Source organism: Hylaeus anthracinus, unplaced genomic scaffold (assembly GCF_026225885.1).
Source record: "Hylaeus anthracinus isolate JK02 unplaced genomic scaffold, UHH_iyHylAnth1.0_haploid 11982, whole genome shotgun sequence".
Taxonomy (NCBI): domain Eukaryota; kingdom Metazoa; phylum Arthropoda; class Insecta; order Hymenoptera; family Colletidae; genus Hylaeus; species Hylaeus anthracinus.
This window is the reverse complement of record NW_026534330.1, coordinates 9633001-9659363: the sequence shown is the minus strand read 5'-3', so window position 1 is coordinate 9659363 and position 26363 is coordinate 9633001. Positions and strand designations below refer to the sequence as shown.

The 26363-nt window shown below is 36.8% G+C and overlaps 1 protein-coding gene across 2 annotated transcripts in view; it reads left to right on the top strand.

Moving 5' to 3' along the window:
- Positions 1–26363, top strand: part of LOC128886057 (uncharacterized) — a 346337-nt gene that overhangs the window by 246131 nt on the left and 73843 nt on the right. For both annotated transcript variants that reach the window (XM_054140597.1, XM_054140598.1), the window contains one exon: positions 25217–25295. In XM_054140597.1, the coding sequence (XP_053996572.1) occupies positions 25217–25295 (79 nt within the window). The remainder of the gene's footprint in view (positions 1–25216; positions 25296–26363) is intronic.

Here is a 26363-nt window from a genome sequence, read left to right as displayed (position 1 = left end):
CAAATAATATATTTTCTTCGTTGTTATTTCCATTTTTACCTGTGAATCAATGTGTTCTTGTCAAAATAATCGTTTTCTGTATATTTTATTTATTTTTATAGTAGAGGAACATTTTATTTTGTGTTACTTTTCAAAATTTTTACGATGTAACGTTTACTTGAAACATCTGGATTTCTTCAAAGTTTTAGTATCATTTTACTTATACTATATCTTTCACTCTTTGTATTCTGTTTATTTTATTTTCTAAATTTTCTCTTTTGTAACTTTTTCGACACTGAAGATGATACTACCCATAATGACTGAGTAATTTCTATGTATGTACTGTTTTCTCCTACATATGACGTATGTATTTTTCTTCCTAACTCTCTATAATTCTATTTCTGATTTTACTAGTCTGATTCGTCCAATTTTTGCCTAATTTCGTTTCTATTTTGCTATAATTGTATAACATTATTATACCAAAAGGGGTTGGAACCATAAAACGTCAATATAATTCAACATGTTGATTATAAATAACGTCGAACACACTCACATGTTTAATGTCAACTTCAAAGTCCTCGTCTTTCTCCAGCTTTCAATCGTATTTTTCATTCGATCGATAAAGACTTCCGGCGAATCGTAGAAAACGTTTGATCTTATGACCGTCCGGATGTTTGAATCTGGGTGGGTTTCTATGTACTCGTGACGACAGTTAATGGATTCCATATAACGTGAATCCCCCGAGATCGTTCTCCAGTGATGAAAAACTGCGCTCGTTTTTACTGCGTACATTCGGATCCGTGTAACGAAGACACATATTTCCAGTGCTTTCCGGCCAATTTAATCCCTTCGCAGAATGTCGAATGAAGAGTAACCACCTCTTTTAAATGCATACGTTGTTTTGTATTCAAAGCAATACCCGCGTCGCGAAAGGACCGTATAGTTTCGAAGAAAATTATCAACTCGAATTGGAGCGCGGCTGGTAACTTCTGTGCGCTGGGTGTAGTTTCATTTAATAATGCACTTCCGTCGTACTTAGTGGATGATAAGGGCTGTTTCCCGGGATAACGTTTGAAGCGATGCTTTCTCCCAGCCGTGGAAGCGAACAAATGCTGATTTCACTTGTTCTGCTTCGTGTCGCATTTACACCGAATTTTACCCCGCGTTATTATTTTCAGATTGTGTCGCCGAAAGTTGTTAGAAAATTGTCGCGCACATTACTCCCGTGGAAGAGTTGGAAAACTACGGATAGATTACGTTTATTCTTATTCTGATAAGAAAGATATTTGTATACAATTGTTAGAAGAATAATTCTTTCATTAGTTAAAAAGAGTGTAAATTTCATTTAACTATTCATTCATGCACCTAGATGTAGCTATTATTTTTTTTCGTTGAGGTAAATCAATTTCTTTTTTTATCGTAACGATATTGTATTCTATTGTATTGTATTGTGAGCTAAACCTGATTATACTCTGAATTTATAGACTGAACTCTATGTTGCTTTAATTATAAATATTCATTCAGAATTTGCTCAAACGTTCCAGCATTTCGCCTTACGACAAATATATTAATATGAATATCTGAACATCTTTTAATATCTTTTAGTATTATTATGTGACAGGTAATTAATAATGAACAGCATTTGTTTCACAAGTTAAATTGAACATTAATTATTCTTTAACTTCATGATAATGAATAATTCTTTCACGTTCAAATGTCTCAGGACGCATTAGGTTCTGTATGCCAATTAGACATCTGAGATCATCGTCGTAATTTTATTATATATGGAACACTATCCAATGCCATTAAGTAAAGATGACATTAACTGGTCCTGCATTGACGCTAATCAATTTTATTACATTTGTTCAATCTTCTCTATAAATATTTAAGGCTATCCTGAATATACATATTTCCTTATCTACGTGTATCTACACGAACGAAGGTAAATTAGTATCAAAAGACGAGGAAACTTTATCCATGAAAAACGTTTCTCGACAGCGAGCGTACTCGCCAAGAGCAGCTGACTGGTTACAAGCAAATCATGGACCGGACTTTCCTCTCTATTTACACGCCATTTGTCTTCGCCTCGCCGCGAGAGTTCTTCATTTATCAAAAGGAAGTCGATAAGCTCCGACGTCGTTCGAAAATGCGAAGTGACCATAGTAAATTGTCAGGGGACGATGTTTCGGATCCTCGACATACCATTGCGACGTCCCAGCGGCACGGGACAGCTCCTGGATGTACATTATTTCCGGTTGAAATGATAGCCAGGGACGGTTCCGGCAGCGGCGGCTACGGAGGCCTGCGGTGGGTTAATATTTAAAAGTGGCCACGCAATTTAGCAGGAGCGTGCCGGCGATTCCTGATTGTCCCGTCGAGATTTCGGGTAGGACGATCCTGAAGGAAAGCCACGGCAATGCGGGCACGTGATTGGGTGATTGGTCTGGGCCAATTTCTAAGTCGGAGCACGCCATAGAACGCGACTCTAACTCAACAACGAGAACGCTCGGCAAGGCCTGACTGGAATTTTTTCCATGTAATTACATCTACGTACGCTCGTTCTTTGCTGCCATGACTCAACCCCCAGCTCACCTCTCTCGTGTCACTGCGGCGAAACTAAATCATCCCCGGAATGATCGCGCTGGTATACCATGTGCGCATTCCCTCGTCTACGAGCTTCGGCTTTTCCTCCATTTTCCTGCCAAATCTGCTGCTCTCGTTTCCCGATTTATCTCCTCTCCCCGCATCCTAATGCCGGCTTCCAATTGTTCTGAAAGCTACACCTGTACACCATGCACAAGATGTTTCCGTGAATTGTGAGACTGAACTTCGTGGCTGAATTTAACTATCATATAATTCAAAGAAGGCAAACAATATAACGGAGATTCATTATAATTTTGTACATCGATCACGCAAATTTATAACTTGAAATTATTATGCTACGCGATTTTCTATTGACTTTTATGATTCATGTATTCATTCATCATTTAATCAATAAATAAATAAATATATGTGGAACATAATTATCATGCTATTGGAATAATCGTAACGTACATTTATAATTTTATTATTTGATGGATCGATTTATGCTTTGTAAAATTACTTAAGTATTGTGAAATTTATTACTGAAGGCGATTGAATTGAAAATAAAAACGTGTTGTATTTAAAATGTATGAATTATTAAGAATATATATATGTAATCAATGTTATAAATATTATATAATATTTGGGAGTCTGTCTTACGGTACTTTTCTACATTTGTCGACTGTTTACAATATTATTTAACATCAATTATTAAAAAAATGTTATTCGAGTAAAAATGATATCAATAGTTTATTAGCTTCAAATTATAATTGGAACATGTACATACAATATATTATTATAAAATATCCCTCTGCTACATGGAAGCTTGGCTTAATTAAGCTCTCTCTCTCTCTCTCTCCCATTATTTTATGTTTGAATACACTGCAGATATTTTCCGTTACAAGATTTTCAGTTATCCCTGATTTATAAATTACTTTTTATCGGTACGACGAGACGAGAAAATAAAAAGTTTTTCGTTCTAAAGGGTTATCTGTTAGTTTGGGAAACGTAGCAACGGTTCAGGGATTTACGCTTGGTATATTACTCGACTCCACGCGATTTTCGTATTTAGTCCGCTAAATTTACGCCGGCTACATTCTGTTTGTCTTAAAGATTCCTCTTCGCTGGTGAAATTTTAACGGAGTTTGATCTTCGGATTAAAGAATTTATTGCGCGGATTCCGTGCAACAGCGGCTAGTGGATTTTTCCGTTTAACATACGTAATCCGTTTCCCTTCACTCTGGATATCGAGAGTATTTCGAACGTCGAATTGCACGGTCTCTTACGAACAAATAGATCTCTCTTTGTACCCCTCCCCTCTAGAGTTTTCTGCATCGCAATATTTCTTGCGTTACAAATTGCTAACAAAGAAAGAATTTCAACAGAACTACATTCGTTCATTTGTGCGAGCATTTAACTATCAGCTTTTGTTCGTGAATCTCATTTCCACGCTTTCACGGAAATTTTTGTATGTATTCGATTTGATATTATTGGATTTCGTTTGCCTCTGTTTGGAGATAAACATTGAATCAAATTAAGCATCGCGGTAACAACTACTGGTAGATTTTTTTTGTAATTCTCTTGCATAAATGTATACGGACAGTTCACACAAGTTCGGATCAATTGTCGAGATGTAGAGAAATATTCTTTAAATATATTTGAAAACAAAACTCAAACAATAAAATTACACCATATCGCTCTGCCATATATTCAGTGTCGATAATGACGAAACGAAGCAATATTGTATGAACGACTTACAATATATTCTAAATTATTTTTATAAATACGTTTCTATATGGAAATTTTAACGATGCACATCGAAGCCGAAGTATGAATCGCTAAGAAAGGGGAATTGCTTCTGACCTCTCTCCTAATTTATAACCTTCAGTTTTCCTTCAGCTTCATTGCTTCGAATCTATCTTTTCCAACAACAATATTGACGTTACTGAAACGCGCAAAGTTGAACAAGTTTCATGCAATAAAGTTTCATATTTCGTCGACGCAGCAGATAAAAATTGATACAAATTTCTGAAAAATCGTCGCCCAAGGATGAAAAGAATCGATCTTGGAGTGTATCGGCGCATTTGTCGAAGTTAGATTAGCCGATATACGCTCTCGTCCCGTTGACCTTTGCAGTTTCACCTCGCTCTACCTCGTTCCAACGAACTTTAAACAGGTTGTGTGTCACTGCTCGAGAGAAATTGATTGGAATAATAACTTTTCGTTGCGAGAACAGCCAACAGGCGAAAAGTTTTCGAAAGCTTTTCACGTATTCCGCCATAGGCGACGGGCGCATTCAATTTTACAATAACAAAGGTCGTCGAGTGGACGCTTCTTTATTCTCTGGAATCTAATTCCCGTCAAAAAATTTTGATCTCACGAACCGGAAAGAGGCCAGCATGCGCTATTGTGCCGGCTGCGAAAAGGGAAACAATTGGTTGTTGCAAGAGTTTGGGCGCATATGGAATCGATTAATCTTTCGAGTGTGATTGGTACTTGGAACGAATCGGAACAGAATTGTTTGCGGTAATGGTCGATGCGTACGCATATGAACGTTATCTGCGATAGAACGGAGTGAATGCTTCAATTATCGACTCGTTTGTTGACAATTGTATCTTAAAATGATAACACCCAATTTCAGGCAGTAATTTTTTCCTAGATTACACCGTGATAGAGCTTTCTATGGACAACAAAGAATATATTTAATGATTTTATGAATGTCGTAATTTATGTTATATCTAAATTTTTGGGGGACAGTGAATTCTTGAAAATGTCAGTGTTCAACAGAAATTAAACAAATGCATGGTTGTTAGGAGGATGTAAGCATTTCTAGTTAAAAATGATGCAGTATATTTAACATGAAGAATTATGTACTCATCTAAATGAACATGCGAGTAATAAATGTCCAACGACCACTAGCATAAATAAATTCGCTTAATTTTGAAATTAGTAATTTTCTTCTACTATGACAAGCAAACAATTTAAAAAGAAATTTGTCTTTCATATTATATATGAAGTACGAATATGGCAATACTAACAACAAGAGAATGATAGAAGAATACATATTTGACTCGCTATAATTAAAGGGACCTTACGATTATTTGAAATTATCGAACGTTGTTTCGCCTTCTGTTTTGCAACGCTGTGTCGATATTATAGCCACAAGGGAAAGGTTAAAGTACCAATTGGAGCGTATTTGATTTTTTACGTTGGCAGATAAAGTCACGGCGTTGGTTGATTTAATTTCCTTGGCCGAGGAAAATCGTTTCTCCAGTACCATTCGATTGTCATCCGCGCCATTCGCAATCAGATTCCTCGCGCCTTCTGTACGGCCACAGTCCAGCTTTTATTTGCTTCGATTCGATTATTCTGTTTATTTACTTGAGCCGTAACTTATATCAACGGTATTTCGCACCAGTGGCCGACGCTAAAGGTTCACGTGTTCGTATCTCGTAGCTCATATCGTCGTTTCCAATGGGTTTTGCTTCCGGTCTAGGCTTGTTCGTTTTGTTAACACGCACAGGTTTTTCTTCTTTTTTGATTATGTACATTGCTAGACGATTTAAGCAATTTATTGTACAACAGAATATTTCAGAAACAAGGTTCCAAAAGAGAATAGTATAAATGTACTATAATTCAGTTTGAGGTCTCAGGTCGAAAATATATATCAATATCGATGAGTATTAATATTTTCTTGCAATATCGATACCCTAGTACTTTACAACAGCACATGCATTTTTTAGTACTTTATAAATTATTCATTTTCAGTCGAGAACGATTACGTTGAAAACGTTATGTAATAAATTGCTTGAATCTTCGAACAGTTAACAATATTATTATGTCAATGTTTACCATAATGTGTTCAGTATTCGGTATTTTTATATCTGAATTTGAATTCTGAAATTCACCGTAAAGAATTTATTCTAAATCTCAAGCATTTTTCGTACAATATAAATTACTAAATTATTAAAAGCTACTATTTTCTTCATTTTTCACATTTTCTGTTATGTACCGTAAGATTTTAATTCTGTATTCTCTGCGTACGAAACAAATCCTCAACTTACGAGCTTCAGCTTCGAGAGCATAACTCGTGCCCTGTGTTTGAATAGTAGATTTTACTTGTACGATTACAACGAAACCGTGAATCTTATTGATCGATCACTTCTGGAGAAGTAATATCACACGTGCTTCACATTTCTAACAGAGGAACATCAATTCACTTCAAAAAATAATTTAATCCAATTGAGAACATCCATTCGTTGACTGGGAAACACTCCGCTATTTTCTGAACTTCCGTTATTTACGCTTGGGTCACAATGGCCGAAGACTGAGTGGAGTTCGGTGTTGAACTTAAAGATGAATCGAGAATAACGATTGACCGAATTTAAATGTCCCGTCGAGTTTAAAGTTAAACTTGGGGAGAATGTAACCAGAATTTAGACTGAGCCGGACACTTTGCTAGGATACTTGGGAATCTTTTCACGTACAGTCATCGCGAAAGAGTGGTATTTAGCAGCCGAATTGTTTTTATTCTGCAGCTCCCAGGACGAAAAGACAGAAATGTGAACCTATTTCCAAGCAGCTGCATAACGGAGCCTCCGCACAAAGTGCGCTTTTGGTCGTAACGTTTCAGCTAAAATTTTATCGTGGCTTTTAGTCACTGAAATAACTTTCAACTTCCGTGCGATTATATTTAATTTCTCGTGTTTCTGGAATTCAATCGTTTCTAAAATGATTTTAAGTAAGAAAGCAATTGAAAGTTCTAAAATGTACGTGATAAAAACGAAAGGATATCGATACATCAAGATTTTCTATATCAAGAAATAAATTATTCACAATAAATAAAACTTGTCAAATAAAAATTTGCGAAAATATTTTGACCTTTCAACTTCAGTATATTAATTTAAAATAGTGACGTGCTTGCGGTATCAAATTTGTGAACGACACACAATTTGGCAGCAACAAACAGTCCCTTTTCGAAGTTCACGAACGTTCCATGACACGAAATACATTTTATCCACTATCGTGCTTACTATCGATTTTCCGTCGAAATTCGTATAACTAATTCACAAATTCCCCTAATTCTACCCTTTAAACCAAAGCAACAATAATGGAGTAAATTGAAACTCCTCGAGTACGATACAGTTACATTCGAATGTTAGACATATTTCAGAGAGGGTTTCAAAAGGTGTTTATGCGAGCAAAGTTAATTTTCAAACAAAATTGTATAGTACAGAAATAAATCGCGTCAAAATGTTTCCACGAGTCGTTTGTTTGTCATCCAATATGCTCATAAAATAACAAATATTCTTTGTGAGTGAGACTAAAAATCATTTTTGTGCATTCTCTTTACGTATGAATACAAAAATTGATTCTGGCGGTTTTGTTGCAAAATTCGAGAAATTAAGAATTCTGCAGAATTTTAAAGTCAGTGGGTTCGGTCGCCTGAATTAATTATATTATAATACATATTCTCTGAGAGCGTTTCGTCGACTCGCATACAAATTTTATAGAATCGTTAAATCACTTATGGCCAGTTCAAAAATAAAGTGCGTTAGGCACATTTGGAAATTCATGGAAACTCAACGTCGACGTATAAAAATGGAAAACCTGGGGAACTGTGAAGGGTCTGGAAAATAGCACTACAAAAAGTGTAATTGTCTGTATAAAAAAAGAAAGAACACAGAAGTCTCTTTAGGGTTTGACTGCCAACTGACGAGACAACAGCACATGCATTTTTTATTCTTAAGTATCGTCTCACACGTGATAAATATGATACGGTTATGATTCTGGATATGAATATGATACTTCAGTCTATCCTGCAACAAGTCTCTCAAACATCGTTTCGAGTTCCAACAACGTTTTCTGGTTATCTCGTACACGGTGTTAGGAAAGTTAACTCCGCACAATTATTCGCATAATAATCTGCTGCCGCGCGGCACCGTAAGCATCTATTTAAAGTGTCTATTTAATACCAAAACTTTGAGGCGAAGCACGTCTCCGGCACATGCGCGACATTGTTTGTATGGAGAAAGTTGCAAAAGATATGATTCCAAGTTGAGCGGTTAAAATTCACCTAATCCCTGAAAATTTGTTGTCGGTGAATTTCGGTACAACAAACATAAAAATAATATCAATTCCTTTATAGTAATCTTGAAAAATGCATCAAAACATGGATACGGTTATAATAAACTTTACAAATAGAATCGATTTATAGCTTTTATATTTTCTTTTAAAACTCTGGATTACATTTAAAACATTATTTTCCTGGAATCGTGTAAAATCAATTATTCCAAATGATACGTGAAACACATTCTTATTTCTTTTTAACCTCATCAATTCCTAGTGAGTCACTCTCTCTGCAATCATTCCTCATATTTTTCTTCGCACTTTAAAGCTCCGTTTACCATTAAAAATATTATTCCACTTCAACCATATAAATATATTTTTTCCTTAAATTTCATCCACCTCAAGTGAGTCTCTTATTCTAAATTCATCCCTCTTATGTCTATTTTCACTATAATACAAAAAAATTAATAAACCGTATAACCAATCTTTTACTATGAATGCTATGCGTGACACATATTTTCTCTTGAAATTTCGCCCAATGAGATTCTCTTTTTGAATTTAGCCCTCTTATTCCGGTTTGGTATTTCCGCGATGCATCGAAGGTGGTGCACAGGGGTTGTCGAAGAATCAACCGGGGCCATGCACGTGCGTAAATTCACGGATCACGCGTGCATCGGGTGCCCTGGAATGCGGGAGTAGGTACAAATTGCAGCCATTACTCTCGCCACGAGGCACCGGGTTCCCCTCTTCGCACCCCCTTGCGGAGGGCGCGAGACTATTGTGTATGAAATGATTATGGCGGTGCGGTATGAGGTCGCGAGGCCGTGCACAGCCGTTCGTCACTTAGATTGGCCTGTTGGCAGTTACAAAAGGCAGCAGTTCCGCGCTGAAGCTACGATTATACGTGTACAGTGCTACATGGCTACGAGTGGTCTTGCTTGTCCATTGGCTGATAAGAGATGGCGGTGATCATCGCATCTCAGGAAGCCCTGCAATGTTTTGGGTTGCCGGATCGCGCTAGACAATGGTAATTGGCGTGGATACTTGAAATACCAAGTATTCTTTGTATTGTTGATGAAGAGTCTGAATTTACAAGACGGCTTCACCCTTTCATTCTCCACTGTAGCAGTGTAAATATGTTTTTAAAATTATCCAGCCAGGTATTACTGTGTGTAATTTCTATATCTAAAATATTGTTTAATATATATTTTTAAATCTGTGAATATATATATAAGGTAGGATTTTTGACTCTTTTAGTTACAGTATAGTCATATGACTAAGTATTTAGATTTATCGAGTCAAATATTATTGTTTGCAACTTTAATATCTAAAATATTATTTAATATATACTCTAAAATCTGTGAATATATATTAGGTATAAGGTAGGATTCTTGATCCTTTCCTTTACTTCATAGCCACCTGGCTATATATTTAAAAGGATCAAGTGAAATATTACTGTCACCTATATTTTGACGTCTTTGAATTTATAATAGGTCCTGTCAGTTTACAGTGAAAAGTTTGGATAAATTCAATTGAATAAATTGAATAATTTCTAAATCTATTTTTAATTAATATTATTCTTGTATAATATTCTTACTGAATTAACAAGACCCTGGTTCTTACTTACATATTACAATAGTTGCATTATATAAGACTTAAAATTAATTAAAATTTAATTTAATTCTTTAAATTCCGATTGTGACTAAATAGTAATACACATTGTCTCGAAAGCAGCGAAGAGTATGAGTAAGACTATCGTAATTATTCTGAACGTCGCAATATCACACAATGCTAATAGAACTTTTTATTGTCACAGGGCCGCGACCAATCCCGTACCCAAAAATTCTGCATGAAACAATAAAACTCTCGCTCGCGAAACATCGTGCCCGTTCCATTGGTCGAGCGAGTGGAACTTGAAGCATTCACGGGGAGTCGACGTCCCTGGCTTAAGTACTCACAAAATTATGCTAGTCTATTTGGTCAGATTTGAAAAAAAGATTTCTCCGCGATAACAGTGAATATCCATTGAAACGGCCCCCGGAGGCAGGTGGCTTTCACGGGATTAAATACGCTATTTAAAAGCACAGAAATCCTTTAATTCTTCGCCATGGATTCCTGGCCGCTTAAAACCTGCCCCCTCCCCCACGCTGACCGTCCGAAACGGGTCTCACTCGCGGGGCGCAACATCAAAGAACCCAATCACGTGTTTTGTTCCGAAAATTTCCGCGGGGCTGCGCAGGTGCTTATAACACTTCCCTCGTTAATTATACGCGAAACTAAAATACATTTCCCCGACATGGCGCCGTCAATGAGCCGGGGCGCGCTCAAGGGAGCGCGAGCGCGCCTTACACCACGGTCAAATTTACTCCCTTTCAACGTTTCCTACAGCTGAATTAGCGAGGTAAACTTTGCCTGTACCGCCGAAGTAGTCGTGCTTTTCCACGTTAGAGCGGTTAAGAGGCTAAGAACCGCCCTTTAGCCGCAGCATTCATACAACTACGACCTCTCTTCCCTCTCGCAATCTTCTTCTGCTATCCTATCCCTACTCTACCGCCTTTCCACTCCCGTCCCCTTACCTCCTCTTAGCGTTTTTCCCGCTGTATTGCGTCTCCCCTTTGGTTCTCTTATCCCCTCCTCAATGCTGAAGCAAATCTCCAACTGCACGGGAAATAGGCATCCCCCCAGAATTACCCGGCTAATTAAAATCATTCTGAACGGGCCGGGTGGATCGCCGCCGTTGCGCACAGAAAACCGCTGGGAATGGTTTTTGGCAGCGGGAGTTCAAACGCCGCAGCGAACGCCGTCTAGTCGTTCAGGGATTCTCAACGGGGGCCACGTGCACTCCCCCTCTCCACCCGTTGCCTGTGTTCGAGTCGGTATTCTGGTGTTGATTCGAATTATTTGGTTATTTTTCAGTACATAAACGAAGGAAATAATCCTCAATTGTCATTTGTTTTAAGAATTCTTGATAGAGTTTACTTTGAGCAAAACTCTTTCTTCAAAGCATTCAACCGTAAGAGATTCTTGCCTGATTCCACTTGAAAATACTTATCCAATAAATTAACATGTTATGTGAAATAATATTTTAAATAATTTCAATAGTATCTACGTAGGGTTGCTTACAACACGTAAGATTAAAATTGAACAAGTACTTCAAGTAAACAACCCCCTGGAGAAGGGTCTAGTTTTCCCATCATTGAATGGCCATTGATTTTATACTGAATATAGAATAAAATTTCCACAGTTGTTCAGAAGGAGTAAAAACAAGTGAATCCTTGCTCACCCCGGAGCAAGCGACGTTAAGCTGTATGTGGAAGGACAGCAGCTGCAGTAGTCTGGAATTTGTATTCGTTGTTCATAGTACAATTGTCTCGACTCTTCTTAACAAACCAGCAAAATTATACATACAGAATTCAAAATCTGTCTGCTTGAGGGTTTACAATAATTTCTACTATTTGTGTACAATTCAACAATAAACAAAAGTACTGAAATATTTTTCCAAGCTCAGCTGTGCACCATTCTTAACTACTACACTTGTATTATAATATGTATAAACATAACAAATTTGTGCACCATTTTTTGCCAATCGACCAAAGCCAATCACGAGTGAAAGTCACAGATCTGAATAAAAATCACAATGTCCACTAAGATAAATCAAATTCACGAACCAAATAAGGTTGTGAAACACTGCATTAATCCATGTAAGGCGCAAGATAAAGAAACCGCATGACCAGGCTCGGGGACAAACCCAAAGAAGCTGTAACGCTTGTCCCAGCGGCTTGATTATTCGTAAGTCATAGAGGGATTAATTACGAAAGAAGAGGGTTCACGTGTACCTTTTATGCGCGTTTTCATGGATCTTTCTGTTCTGAAATTAGAGGATTCGACCTCGGTAGTTTGCGCTCCATAATTCGAACAAGATTTCACGCTTAGGTCCTACGGTTTTTCAAAACGGGAATGAATAGAGATTGCTAGGAAGAGTAGATTCTTGAAAAAAATACCGGTTCGAGAAAATTAGTGCAATTTTCAAAAAATTAAAATCCACGCGTAGATCGAACAATTTCTCTTAGTTTTTTAGAAAAAATAATTCTACAAATCGAGCATCGTTCTTCGCAGGCTCCGAATCTATTTCTCTTATGAAATTTTCATCCTGGGAGATTGTTGCGCGCAATCCTGATAAAACAGCGCGTCCCCATCATGGACGTTTGAATCGTTCCATATACATTCACGAAATCGTTCTATTTTCACCCCCACCCCCTTCCATGTCGTTTAGCAGCAATCGTGATCAGTTTCAGGTCTTTCTGTCTCGCGAGGACCATTTTCCCCGCGGCTCCCAGGGAAATTTTATCGATGCCTGTCGCGTTAGAGCGTTTCTGTTTAACCAAACTCGGACGTTTAATAAAGAGAAAGGGTAGCTACGAGGGAAAGAAAAGGAACGGTGGAAGGGGATACTTATTTAATAGCTTTTACACACGGCACTGGGAAAGCTCAGACTCGAGGGTGGCAAGCTGGCGAATCCAACGCAAACGGATTGACCAAAGAATCCAAGCGAGCACGTTGCATATAAAAGGGCTCTATGTGTTCCGTTGGAACAGCCAGAAATGTAGCTACCGTTCAATACAGTTCGCTTGAATGCGCCGCTTTCAGTGGCCCTTGCCACGCTTTCTCTGCCTTCCCTTTCCTCCTGCAACTTCCCACCCTTCCTTCTTTTTCCCCCTTACACGTTCCCAACCTGTTCTTGTCGAACCGATCGCGGGACGATGGTGAATACGAGTGGGATCAACGAGGAGAGCCGGAAATTTGGAAAGAATTAGACTGCGTTTCATGGCGAACGTGTGTTACGATGTTTTCGGGAATGGAAAATGCTCTGAAGCGTTCCACCCCCCCGGGCCAAGCAATTTTTGAAGCTATGAGGGGTTGGATAAATAAATAGCCATTCAGATACGATAATGTTTCTGCATGAAAATGGAGGGTTAAGAGGCAAATAGTGATCGGTTTATTGCCTAACGTCTAGCTGGTACAGATTAGGGGTTTTCCGAAGTTCGAAGGATCATTGGAGAAAGAAAAGGACGTTATATCGAGTTGGATCATAAGTGGACTGCGGATGTTTATGCACTTTCATATTACTTTAACTTTTAAAACATAAGTAGCGCGAATATATAAACAGGAAAGATAATCTGAAAAATTGAAAATACAGATAAAAATAAATATTATCATTTTTCTGAGCATTTGTTAAAAGCGCAGTATACACTAACGATAGAAAGAATCGTTAATTAGTATACGCGGGATTGAAACAGTTTGAGAACTCCGCATAGTACAATAATTTCGCACGTTAATTGGTGCACGTCTCGTCGCCACTTAAAGGTTCGCATCGTTTCGACTGGCAAACGTAGGATCGCATTTTAAACAGACAACTCTCAACTTCCGAGTGCCAGAATTTCAGCATGTTTGATTTTAATTACCGTCTGGTTAAACGCCTGCCCTGTCGCGGATCTCTCCCTCGTATTAACAACTCGGAAATTCATGTCGCTCGTCGGTTTACGCGATGATAGCCGCCGAGTCATTCCCCGACTGCGCACGAAGACCACCGCTGTTAGCCGCAACCGTGCAAACGTCAAAAACGTCGTTTCCACAGCAACTACGACACCCGGGGAAGGTTTCACGCGTTGTCTCTCACCGTTAATCTATGACATTCGTCGCCAGTAGAGAATACGTACGACTGCCAAGCATTTCATAAAGCATAGAATTTGCACTTCGACTTCATATAAAAGGCACAGTTTGACGTTGTTTAATTAAAGAACTATTCATTCTTCGGTGTACCACTATCTGAATGGAAGAATTTTATTCGGATCGTCGAATGAACTGTGGGATAATGAACGATTCCGAATTAAACTTTCTTGAAGTAGAAGTCCGTGATATTAGTCAGACAGTTTGTTAAATATACATTAAATTTTCATTCGAACAACCTGGATCGAAAAATGAATAAATTTCCATTGAAACAAACCTAGTTCGAATAATTCTAGATATTTATTTATGAATGACGAATAATTCTAGATATTCATATTCATTCACGAGTAGCGAATAATTTCAACATCGAATAAAATTACTATTCGTTATTTTTGAATAAATTCCAAGATTTTTCTTGTTATTTACTCAAAGTTTGTCCAACTCTACCGGACAAATTCCGGACGTGACGTACTTTCGTAACAAAGAACACATCTGCGCGAAACACTGAGAATTCTCGCGAGCACCTGGTAACGCATCTGTAAATAAGAAAGCCGTCTGCATCGTTGAAATACGAAACGTTCCGTGACTTCTTTCGCCCCGTGAGAAAATAGCTGCGAGTTTTCACCGACAAGACACTACACGCGTTCGACGGTAAACCCGCCCGTTAACGTCCGGTTATCACGGAACGAGGCTTCCGTTTCGCGGGGCGTAAAACAGAAACGCGGCTGGCGAGCACGTGCGTGGTTCACGTAAAAGACGAAACAACGTCTAACTGCCGTTATAAATAATGAGCGGCAATTAAAGGGCGGTTGATAAGGCCACCAGGAGAAGAGTGTAACAAAACGATGGAAGTATACTGTTGTGTCGCGAGTAGATATAACGTTTGGGTGCGTGCATGATGAGACGATCAGGGGAGGAAGCTCGGACCGGTTGGTACGAAACTTTGTTGAAACGTTCCGGAACCAAACGGAATGTTTCTCCGTGCACGTGCACGGGGAGAAACTGTTCTGTGAATTTCGTGTATGAGTTTGTTCCGATGAAAGCGGGATAATTATGAAGAGGTTAATAAAAGTATGCTGTGTCAACGAGTTCCATTTATTAATAGAGTCCTTATTTGAAAGGGATGCTTCGGTTTGGGTGACCGTAAATTAGTCGATTTTCAGGAATTTCTTTTGTAAAAGTGGAAATAGATATCAAAGTAGAACCAATTGCATAAGATTAATTAATGGCAAAATCAATTATGTATATTTTTTTCATTGGAAATTTCTTTCCAATAGATACTGGAATATCAGTTTTAACTACACGTAGTTTGCGTTGCTACAAGTATGAAAAGATTCTTGGATGAAATCATATTCTATGGAAATTGTATCACGTGGAAGATATATTGATATTATAATTTTATTATTATTGAATATTATACACGGATCTAAATTAGAAAATTAGAATATTATGTTCTTTTTATGTATTTTTACAAAACCTCTGAGTCGCACGAAATTTTTACTGAAACTCTCGCTGTTTTTCCATGTCTATATTTTAGCATTTATATACGTCAAATAATTTATTGCAGGCATATTTATATCTAAAACTGCTATTGAAACGTTACAAATAATATTAGCGAGTTTGTACATTTAACTTCTACAATGTTTGAGTATTCTTATTTGAGGTCTGTTGATTTTCGTTCATTAAAAGCTGATTTTTGCGTGCGTACAGAAATACTATCTTTTATAAAAGTCTGGAAAAATTAAATATGTAATCAAGTGAATTGAGTCACGACTCATTACGTGAAAAGTAATATTCTCACATTGAAATATACGAAACGTAAAAATCAGAATAAAAGCCTGTGAAATAATTTCAGTAATTATTTCTCAATGGCAGACAGTTTCTCGAGTGTAAACTTCATTAACGTACGAAAGATTTTAATCTGCTACTGTTAGGTATTACATTTATAAAAATAACTTTTGCCTTTAATTTGTTTGAATTATGTCAAGCACTTGCGACACTTCCAACTTCCAAAGAGAAACGAGTATTAATGGGTCCTTCCAGTTCATTTTCATTTTTTATTTGCACTTTCGCAACTGTAATGAGCTTAAACTGGTAAAAAGTTCGCACGCCTGCCTTGCTGAAAAGCTTACAACGTTGTTGCAGAACATTCATAATCAAAACTTCTAACCAAAAATATAAACACCGCAATGGAAATTGTTTGCCTCCAATTTATACATATTTAAGTATTTTATAATTAGGGGAGTATTTTTCTATTCTAGATTTATGTTTGTTTTAAGAAATATAAAAATAATGATTCCTCGTTGTCAATACCCTCTTATCCCTTAATCAAATGTTTTTAAAAATTTGGAAGTTGTCATACTAAATTTCATAATTTTCGAAAACACCTGTTAATAAATATAAAAAGAACCAATGTTTTACTGTATCTATTATATTAAGCAGTATTTATTACTTTTTGACTCGAGCTTTGAGTCAGAGATCTAAAACTAGCCTCAATCAGAGGGTCTTCCCTCTATCAAATAAATATATCCCTCGATCTCTAAAGATTCATATAAACCAAATATCGTTACAATAAATTCTATGATCCTTAAATTACAATTTTTAGAAACTGAACGTAATAAAAGTGGTTAAATTTCTATGAAATCAACTAACACGTTTTCTAAAGGGAGCTTTAAAATATTCTTCTTTGATAACAAAATATATTTAAAGCACCTTTCGAAGCACTTTTATAACTGTCTTTACGTTTTCTTATAAACGTCCATCGGTAAATATTCGGGGCGTATTTTTCTTTCATTTTCAATCACACGAATCGTAAATCTTTTTAATAGGCTCTACGTTGTAACTGTGAACATCCTTCGGTGTTCTACGCGCAAGAAATTACGAGGGTTGGGCGTAAACTCTAAGGAAAAAGCGTGTAACCAATTGGCATCGTGCGTTCTTTCAGCAGACGATCGTTTCGCTGGGTGGGTTGTTCGTTGTTATGCTACTATAAAATTAGGAACTCTCTCGGAACGGTATCTCTAGCTCGGTGAGGCGCGTGCATTATGCGACAAACGTTAAGCCGTGAAGCGAATGAGATGGCAAAGTTGAAGAGCATGCACACGGCAAGTGCAAGATCTAACGAGGAAACTGATCCGGCTTGCATCAGACCGTGGCACGATGTGCATACGTTTCTTGCACGCTGCTGAAAATCGAGCCACGCCACTGTAAAGCCCGGTTACAGGATAACTGAGTTTCTCTCGAGCCACGGTTCGAAAATACTAAAGAAAGTCTAGTATACACGGAACTAGCGCTATACTCTGTTGGCTGCTATTCGTTGTCAATATTCGAGAACAATGCAATTACGTATATTTTTCTATATACCGTCAAATAGGGCTACTTGCAACACTATTTCGTTTTTAAGCTACACTGTACGTAATCTAAGATATTCAACTTCTTCAGGGATATTGACACGTATACAAGAGGTTCAAGAGAGGTTAAGCGAAAAATGAATATTTATATCAATATACAGTTTTAAGTTTAAGAATAGAATTGCAGAAGAATGAAAAATTTACTTGTTACTGTTTTGCTCTGGGTAAAACCAAAACGTAGATGTTTCTTGTTACCCACAAGTTAATCATACATGTCCATCAATGGCAACTCGCAAAACCAAGTAAAAAGTTATTACCTCTAGTATTTAATTTCATTGTTTCCAATATTGAAAAGAACAGATGAAATTAAACAGAGTAGAAGATGAAGTGAACTTTTTTAGGATTGGAACGAGCAGTAATTTTCAGAGCGAAAGACGTAGGCAATTCGCTATGAAATTCACGAACGCGTTTTGTTCTTACGTGGAGAAGCTGATTCGTGACGTCGCGTACGCATTGCATGAACCGCTATTTCGGACTTTCCCCGTTAACTGTATTAATTGGCAACATTCCAATTATCGGATTAACTACACGAAACAACTCGGCAATTTGCGATGCAATTTTATCCACCATATCGGTCGGAGGGCCGTCAGTTATTTTCACCTCGAATTCTCATTCTCGTCACGTACCGGGCAGCATGACGAACGTTGTGATTTGTTACATTACATCGTTTTATCCCAGGCTATGAACACCAATACCATCGTGGCACGGAAGCGAGGAACCATAAAACCGCGTAAATAATATTCTTTTTTTTTCGAATGGCCGAAAAACTGTTAAACACTGTCTGTCTGTTAAAACTAAATTTTTCAGTGGAATGTAAAATAGCTTTTTTCTCTATATATCCAATTACTTTCAGAACGACGTATATTTAGAATTTATATTAGCGAATGATGTTATATATTTTAGGATCTATGTATTTCATTTTCAAAAGATTGAATTGTTCTCGTAAAATTATAATTACACTAAAAAGAGAACTTTGCGACACTAATTATTAAATGTAACCTCCATAACACTTTCATCCGTAAATCATCATATCGCTTATAAAGGTAGCTAATAATTAACATGCAAACAATTTGCCACCAGCACCAGCTGACTTCGATAAACTGGTATTTTACGATAAAAGTCCACCACACCTCCGACACGTGGGAACCGTTTCTACGTCGAACGATTACATCAAGCGCATTCAACTCCGGTTAGAGCGACGTTCAACTCAAACCGCTTTGACTCGCTCTCCAGAAGTATTAATTAGCGAAATTCTAATTAATGTATTAGCACCGCGAGACAGCTTACCAACACCGTATCGCATTATACCCATCGCATAGACGTCAAGGCCGCTAGTTACGCTTGCTGCGATCTCGCGCCTCTCCGTTTCTCTCTTCCACCCTTTCTCTTCATCCCTTTGAGCTAAATCCACCTGTTCCTTGCCGCGGGATCAAGCACCGCGTCAGTTTCGTTGCGAAATTTTGTCGAAAGGTTACCAACGCCCCCGACTCCGCTCCGCGACGCCTTAATTGGCCGAATTAGCGGATTAACCAGTCGACGGAGTTTAAGTTCTCCAACGAGCCGTATCAACGGTCAGTTGTTGCTTCTGGCCGAGGATGCATCTGATGTTGTTTGTCTTGGAATATTGAGCTAGGAAATACAACAGAATAAACATCTTTACTACGTTTCAGATTGGAGTTAAAGGGAAACTAGTCTAAAACTTTCGAAAAGTAGAACCTGAAAAATATATCACAGAGAATTTTATTGAATTACATAACCACACTTTTTTTAAACGATCGCCATGATATTTTGCATTCTAGTTTACTCAATAATTCGAAATTTAGAGCAAACCTTTAGCATATATGTTTCGTGATCCATAGTTTATAAAATCTGATTTTGTTTTCTATTTCTTAAATATTCTTTTAGTTCTTTTCGTTTTTCTTCATTATTCCGGTTCCAGCAATAGCGACACTCACATTAATATTGAAGCAACCGATACATATCTGTTCAAAACACTGGAATATTATATGTAATTTTGAAAAACAATAGGAAATAGAACTTTAAGTGTTAACGAATGTTTCTTAATTTTGTCATTGCGGATAAGCTGAACACAAAACGTGAACATCATTCTTTTAAAAGAGACTGTACAAGATCACTAAAATTGCCCTTAATTTTTATTATACTCATTAAAAATAAATTATCTATATTCTTGAAATATGAATAAATACGTGTGCAATACACCAGACAAGAATTCCTCGTCGTTTTAAATAAAATAAGCCCAAAGAAAAACTTGCAAGTAGACGTTGGCTGTTGACTAAAATACCACCTCAAAGAGACGCACCAGTCGAACGACTCGCGTCGAATATAAAAAGCACCAGAAAAGTACAAACACTCTTTCCTAACATCCTACAATAGAAAATTGGAAGTCAGGATTAAAGAAATTGACAAAGTTCAACTTCCAAATAAACGGTTCAAAGATTTAAGTACTCGACGAAGTCTGGAAAGTCGACTGCGTGTCCGGTCCGTGCATTCGTGTGCGTATCCGTAGCATTCGGATGGTTTGAGTGGTGCTCAGCGATAATGCTCGTTTTATTCGAAAGTTCAGAGGCAGAGAAGCGGCTGATCATTATGCAGCCTGTGTTGTCATATTCCATTACCGTGGCTGCCGGTTACAGACGTCGGCTGCCGTGGTTAGTTCGAAGAACAATTCACAATGCGATACAGGAGCCGGTGCATCACCCTTCGACCGTGCTTGCAGATGACATCGATACTCGACTTCCTCCGTCGTGGCGTTTGCAGCCCCTGTTCGTCTCTCGCACGATTCAGCATCTAGCAAACTTTGCCGATCCCCGACGACTGCGAACGGATGACACCTAACACGACCAATGAAACGTGCGGCACAGCTAAAATCCGTCCGCGGTGTTTGATACGCTTTCGTTTACGGTCAAAGTGACGAGGTAGCGTGGGAATTTTTTCTCCTCTGCTTTTCTTTCTTCTCTTTTTCTTTTTATGTACACTGTTGCGCCCGTCGAGGGAATTCTTACGTTTCGTCTTTGACACTGCGCGCGCGCTGAGAGATCCGGGAACGGTAAACGAGGCACGTTCCGTTCCGCGGTTGCGACGATGGGGGTTTACAGCCTGCAAATGAGAGATGGGTTACACGCGAAATCGAACACCTTTTTGGAGGGGTGTTTTTATTTTACTGCAACTTGGGTATACGTTGTAGTCTTTGGTATTGTGGTTGGAGAGGATGGAATTTGGGAAGTTGGATGGAAATGGAAATGTAGACCTACAAGTGTCATTTTTAATGGAGTATTTTCGAGAACAGTGACACTTTGAAGTTAAGTATTTTGAGTGCAAGGGGTTAATAATCTGAAAGTTGACTAAAGTAAACGTTCATATGTCGTCACGAGTAAAAGAAAAATTTATTCCTTATTACTTAGCTAGATTCCCTTTTTGATCTCGTATATATTTTTGTATCAATTATTTCTTTTCCTCGAAACAGTATTATTATGTATATTATTCTTATTCTTTTATCAAATGTACTTCCACGTAGCAAGTACCAAATTAAGAATATAATTCATTTCCTAAAACAGAATAGTCATATTAATAACTCTAAAATAAAACATATTTGTTTTAAATTAAAATATATATTTTAATTTTGAAAAAAGTTCTTAAATTTTGCCTGTTACAATTTCCTCTTAATAACACCGATCCGCTGTTGTGTGTGCTTTGCTTCAGTTAGGTTAAATAATTTAGCTTCATTGAAATTCGGTATCGGTTGAGAACAGAATTCAGCGGCTCCACGGTTTCGTCGTATCCTGGACATCGCAGAGGGAAGCAGCCGAAATAATTCCATTCGATGAAGCGGGCGTTCATTCGGGAAAGTTGGAACCGGCCGGGTGAATGGCATTTTTATGCATATCGCAGATTGCACGGTCGGAAAAGTCAACTCGAGGCGAAATCTGGCGTTCGTGAGAGACGTGGGTCGGGGGAATAGGATACAGCTGGATATTTAACCGGGATTATGGCGGCTCGTTTGGTAAAACATTCGCGAAAGTTAAGCGCCTTTCTCGGCCGCCGAGGCTGGTCTGTTTTAGGTAGCGCCGGGGTTGCAGAGATAATTCTTATCGGGCTGTCTGGGCTGTTTAAACGCAGTTAAGCGAGCCAATTTTGATTTCTCCAGGCTCGACACGTGCTGCCAAAATGCCTTTCATAGATTTAGACAATTTTTGGACATAGAGATATAGAAAATTTTCTCAACGGTTGTCGCCAAAACTTGCGAGAAAGGCATTATTATTAACCGGACTGTAGATTTCATGCATCTATGGCGTACACTAATATCGAAAACATACAAAAATATATGTATGTGAAATACGTTTCATTACTTAATGTAACAATTCTAATATTTCGTTTTGCATGAGTACATATACCTCTCTGTTATGCTTAGCATGTATTGGTCATATATGTTTATTAATAACTGAGAAATTAAATAAAAAACTACATATATTCTTAAATTATGAATAATGCTCTATACGAAAATTCTTTATGGATTTTAAGAAAAAAAAAAATTCTAGTAACGTTGAATTTCTCACCACTGAAAATCGAACGACGATCGATCCAATACTTTATCTTTTTCATGAATTTAGAAAATCCGGGGATATATGGAGTGAAATTTTTTCAACCCGATAACGTATGAATTATTAATAATGGAATTCGCGAACGCTTGAATTGGGAAGAAATAATGCCAACCTTGAGACAGAACTCTGAAATATTTGGATGGGAAATGCTTTCGAGTAAAATAAATTGTTTGGCGATTCCATGCGTTAAGGACTTGATTAACTGTTTCCAGGTTTCTAATTTTTAACCTTTTCTTTCCTCCACTTCTGCCATATAATCACAGATAAAACATTACTGAATTATTACAAAATATCTGTACTTTCAAATCTCTGTATATGTTTTCCTCTTAGTTTTCAGTGAATGCTTTTTACCGATTGAAATGGAGCATTTAAATATCTGAAAACATGATTTACACAATTTTACAAGCGAAACATCTCGTTTCGTACAAACGTTTAATGCACGTATTTCGTTACTTCGTGTGTAATATGCTCCAATTTATATTAATGCATCCATTTGCATTAACTTTGCAACTACTATCAACGATTATTCGAACTAAACTTGCTACAACGCATTGCATTTGCAATGTTCGGGCATTGTATACGAATGGTCAACACCGCGGCACAAGTGGATACATGCTACTAGAGAGATTAGTTTACGTTCAGAGAGAAAACAGGAATTACTCAAACATTAATATTTCGCAATATGTTATTGTGTGTCGCCATGAATTCACTCGCGGAAATTTTGTTGAAGTTAACAACTCGATAATCCTTTCGAAACGCAAAATACTTTGCGATTTAAAATGACATTATAATACTTATGTTTGTAGCCTTTAGTTCTTAAAACCTGAAACAATGAGAAAAATATAATTAAATTTTTGAGAATACATTAAAATACTTAATAATATATGAAATGTATGTCAAGCTATTTTGAATGCTTGTAGAAATGCTAATGTCATGGGTCCTTAGATTAAATTAGGTTTAGGTTATAAAACAGTATATAATAATTATTTTTCTATTTTCAAAACTTTTTCTTCATTTAAGTATGTGTAATTGTCGATACAGTACATAACATTATCATCTATTTAAAGAAAAGAAAGTTCTGTCGGATTGTTTTAAAACAATAGCAATAGAAAATTTATTTCTTAGTCAATCTCTTGTTTAGGGAAGCCGAAACTATAGATTGATCATTGAATTTTATTATGTATTATAGTAATATAAGATGGAAGATAAAAATCTTATAAAAGTGGTCGAACCACTCAGGACAACCACAATGAAAATGTTTCTTTGAACCAATGTGCATCCTGCAAGTAGGAAGATAATCGAGCGGACTTTTAGGGAAGGTGCGTTCTGCGCAGAGTCGCGTAGCTTTGTATGTACGATGTGTTTGGTTAGGTTACACAAAGGATGGGTCCTGTGCCATGTCTCGTAGTGGCTACACACCCACTAGAGTCAGCTGGCTTGGTACCATGTCTAAGATTATGTTTGTACTCGCTGTCAGCAGAGAATCATCATTTTCAGGGATACAGGACCAACTAGGACGCAGATAATGTTTGCAGTTTCTTGGTAAGGGTTACACACGTATTGAAAACTAGCCTTTGACATAAAAAAGATGCTAAGTTGCTAATAATGTAAATTATTTTCCTTTAAATGAATTTCAAGAACTCCAGTTGAAACATCAATGAAACGATAATGTTCACAGTATTTTTCTATTCACTCCGAAAAGTTTAATGATAACAATAACACTCTGCTATTCTTTTTTAAAATAGACATTCTTACTTAGACTTTCTGTTTTCCTGTTAAGAATAAACTGTATATATATATATATTTGATAAATTCATAATGTATATACTATAAATCTTGAATTTGTATAATTAAATACGTATTAATTCTTATGAAATAAATATTTACTTATTAATATAATACTATTACATATACTTATGTAATCATTAAAAACCATTTATTATCTACATGTTTGATAACTTCGTAGAATCAATATTAAATTTGTATAATTCTGTTCTTCTAAGGTCTAATGAGTTTGCAAATAGATATTTATATTTACTAAATACCCAGGTCCAGGCTGGGAGCTTGCGAAAGCCAACAATTATTTTAAAGCCCGATTAAGACGCAAAGTGATAAACCGTGAAAATTCATAGAACACAAGACGTGTCAATATTTCACGTAATAAGCAGTTAATAGCTTAGCTTCATTTTCGTTCGATATCTTGGCACGATAAAACTGTGCCCCGGAATGAATTCCGTGGAGCCGTATTCAGAGCGACGCCGGAGATGCCTTTTTTCATCCTTCCTGTCTGAGACACGAAGAAAGGATATTTCGCTGACACAACGGCTCAACTGTTCTGATCACTCGAACGCATCCATTATCCACCTTAGTACTATCTAGCGCGATACAGAGACGCGCCGCAAAGGAACGAAATTAATAACTGTTTGCGGACACGTTAAGCCCCCTTACAACGATACGCTTTATTAATTCACGCCCGTTATTAGGAGCAAGACAGATTTTAACGCTATCGCGATTCCCGCGTTACACGCGTAACAAGGGCTGCCATTTTTATGATATCGTATCACACGCATCGCTTAACATTTTATGGCAAATATAGTAGCTCGTATGCGAGAAATTCCTCTTACTAACGAAATCGATTTCAATTCATTAAAATACTTGTATTATTTCTGGGGATTTCAAGATTTTTCGTATTTAAATAACAATTATATTATAGTAATTTATTCAATTGAATATTTTGAGGTAATTACAATACTTTATTGCAATTAAATCAATGTTTAATTTTATGGAAAATTAAAAATCTAATACATGTTCAATACTGTATGTTTTTAGATGTCAACATGGTGGCCGAACCCAAGCCTCACCAAACCGGACGTAAACGACAAAACGTCACCAAAACTGGCAATGATTGGTAAGTTCATGTATAGTTATTATCATCAATTCGTTTCTTAAATTCTATCATTATATTTAAGCAATATATTTAAGAGTTCTTTTAATTTTAATTCGAAGTCGTATAAAGTAAGATTAAATGAATAAATCAAACGTCATTTTATTACTAGACTAACTTGGTATCTTATTTAATCTAAGTTTATAAAATACAAATGGAAATTAACTTAAGAACTAACTCACTGAGAAATATTTATTCGCTTATCCTAGGTATAAAAAATGTTTCATTTAATAAAAAAAAAAAAAAAAACAGTTGCGTAATACAGTGTAGAAATTGAACGAACGAAATGTTTTACTGTATAAGGCAATTATTCGAGAAGAAAAATCAATGCTGGAAGTTTCTAGTGGGAGATCTAGTATAGAATCGAGAGCATTCCAATTTTTTCAACTGTATAATCAGACCTTTCTGATAGCATTTCGTCTGATTTAATTCCGGAAACGATCTCTACAATTTCCGCGACTTAAATAGATTTAAGAGTTTAATTCTTTCGGAACTGAAGCACCTTTTATAGTTTGATACTTCCCCAACGAAGAGATTAAGACTAATTAAGAGAAAAGATTCGTCCACAATTTTAAATTCTAGTCATTTCACCGCGATAAGACTTTATTCGAGCATTTTGCTAATTCCGTTGCGGACACATTTGTCCATAGTTATCGCAGTATTAGTCGCGTTTTAAATTTATATCCTCTTTGTTAAATGGCGGAATAAAAAGGATAGAGCGAGATAGATAGAATATAAAATCTATGGTCACCTTAAATTTCTGAAAGAAGGAAAGATAGCGAATAAGTGATTCGCGCATCGTATCTTTGACGTTTAAAGTCAAGAAAGTAAAAAGAGGTTATATTAAAAATCAGTAACTTCAAGATAATTCATTTATCAATTCAAATATTCATTTGCTTCTCATAAGAAATACATTTTTACTTAAACTCGAAAATAAATTCAAGTTACTGAAAGCCCTATTCAACTCTAGTCTCAAGCGTTGTTTAGACCTCTTCAGTTTTCTTTGTTAATTAGCTTAATACAACACCAAAG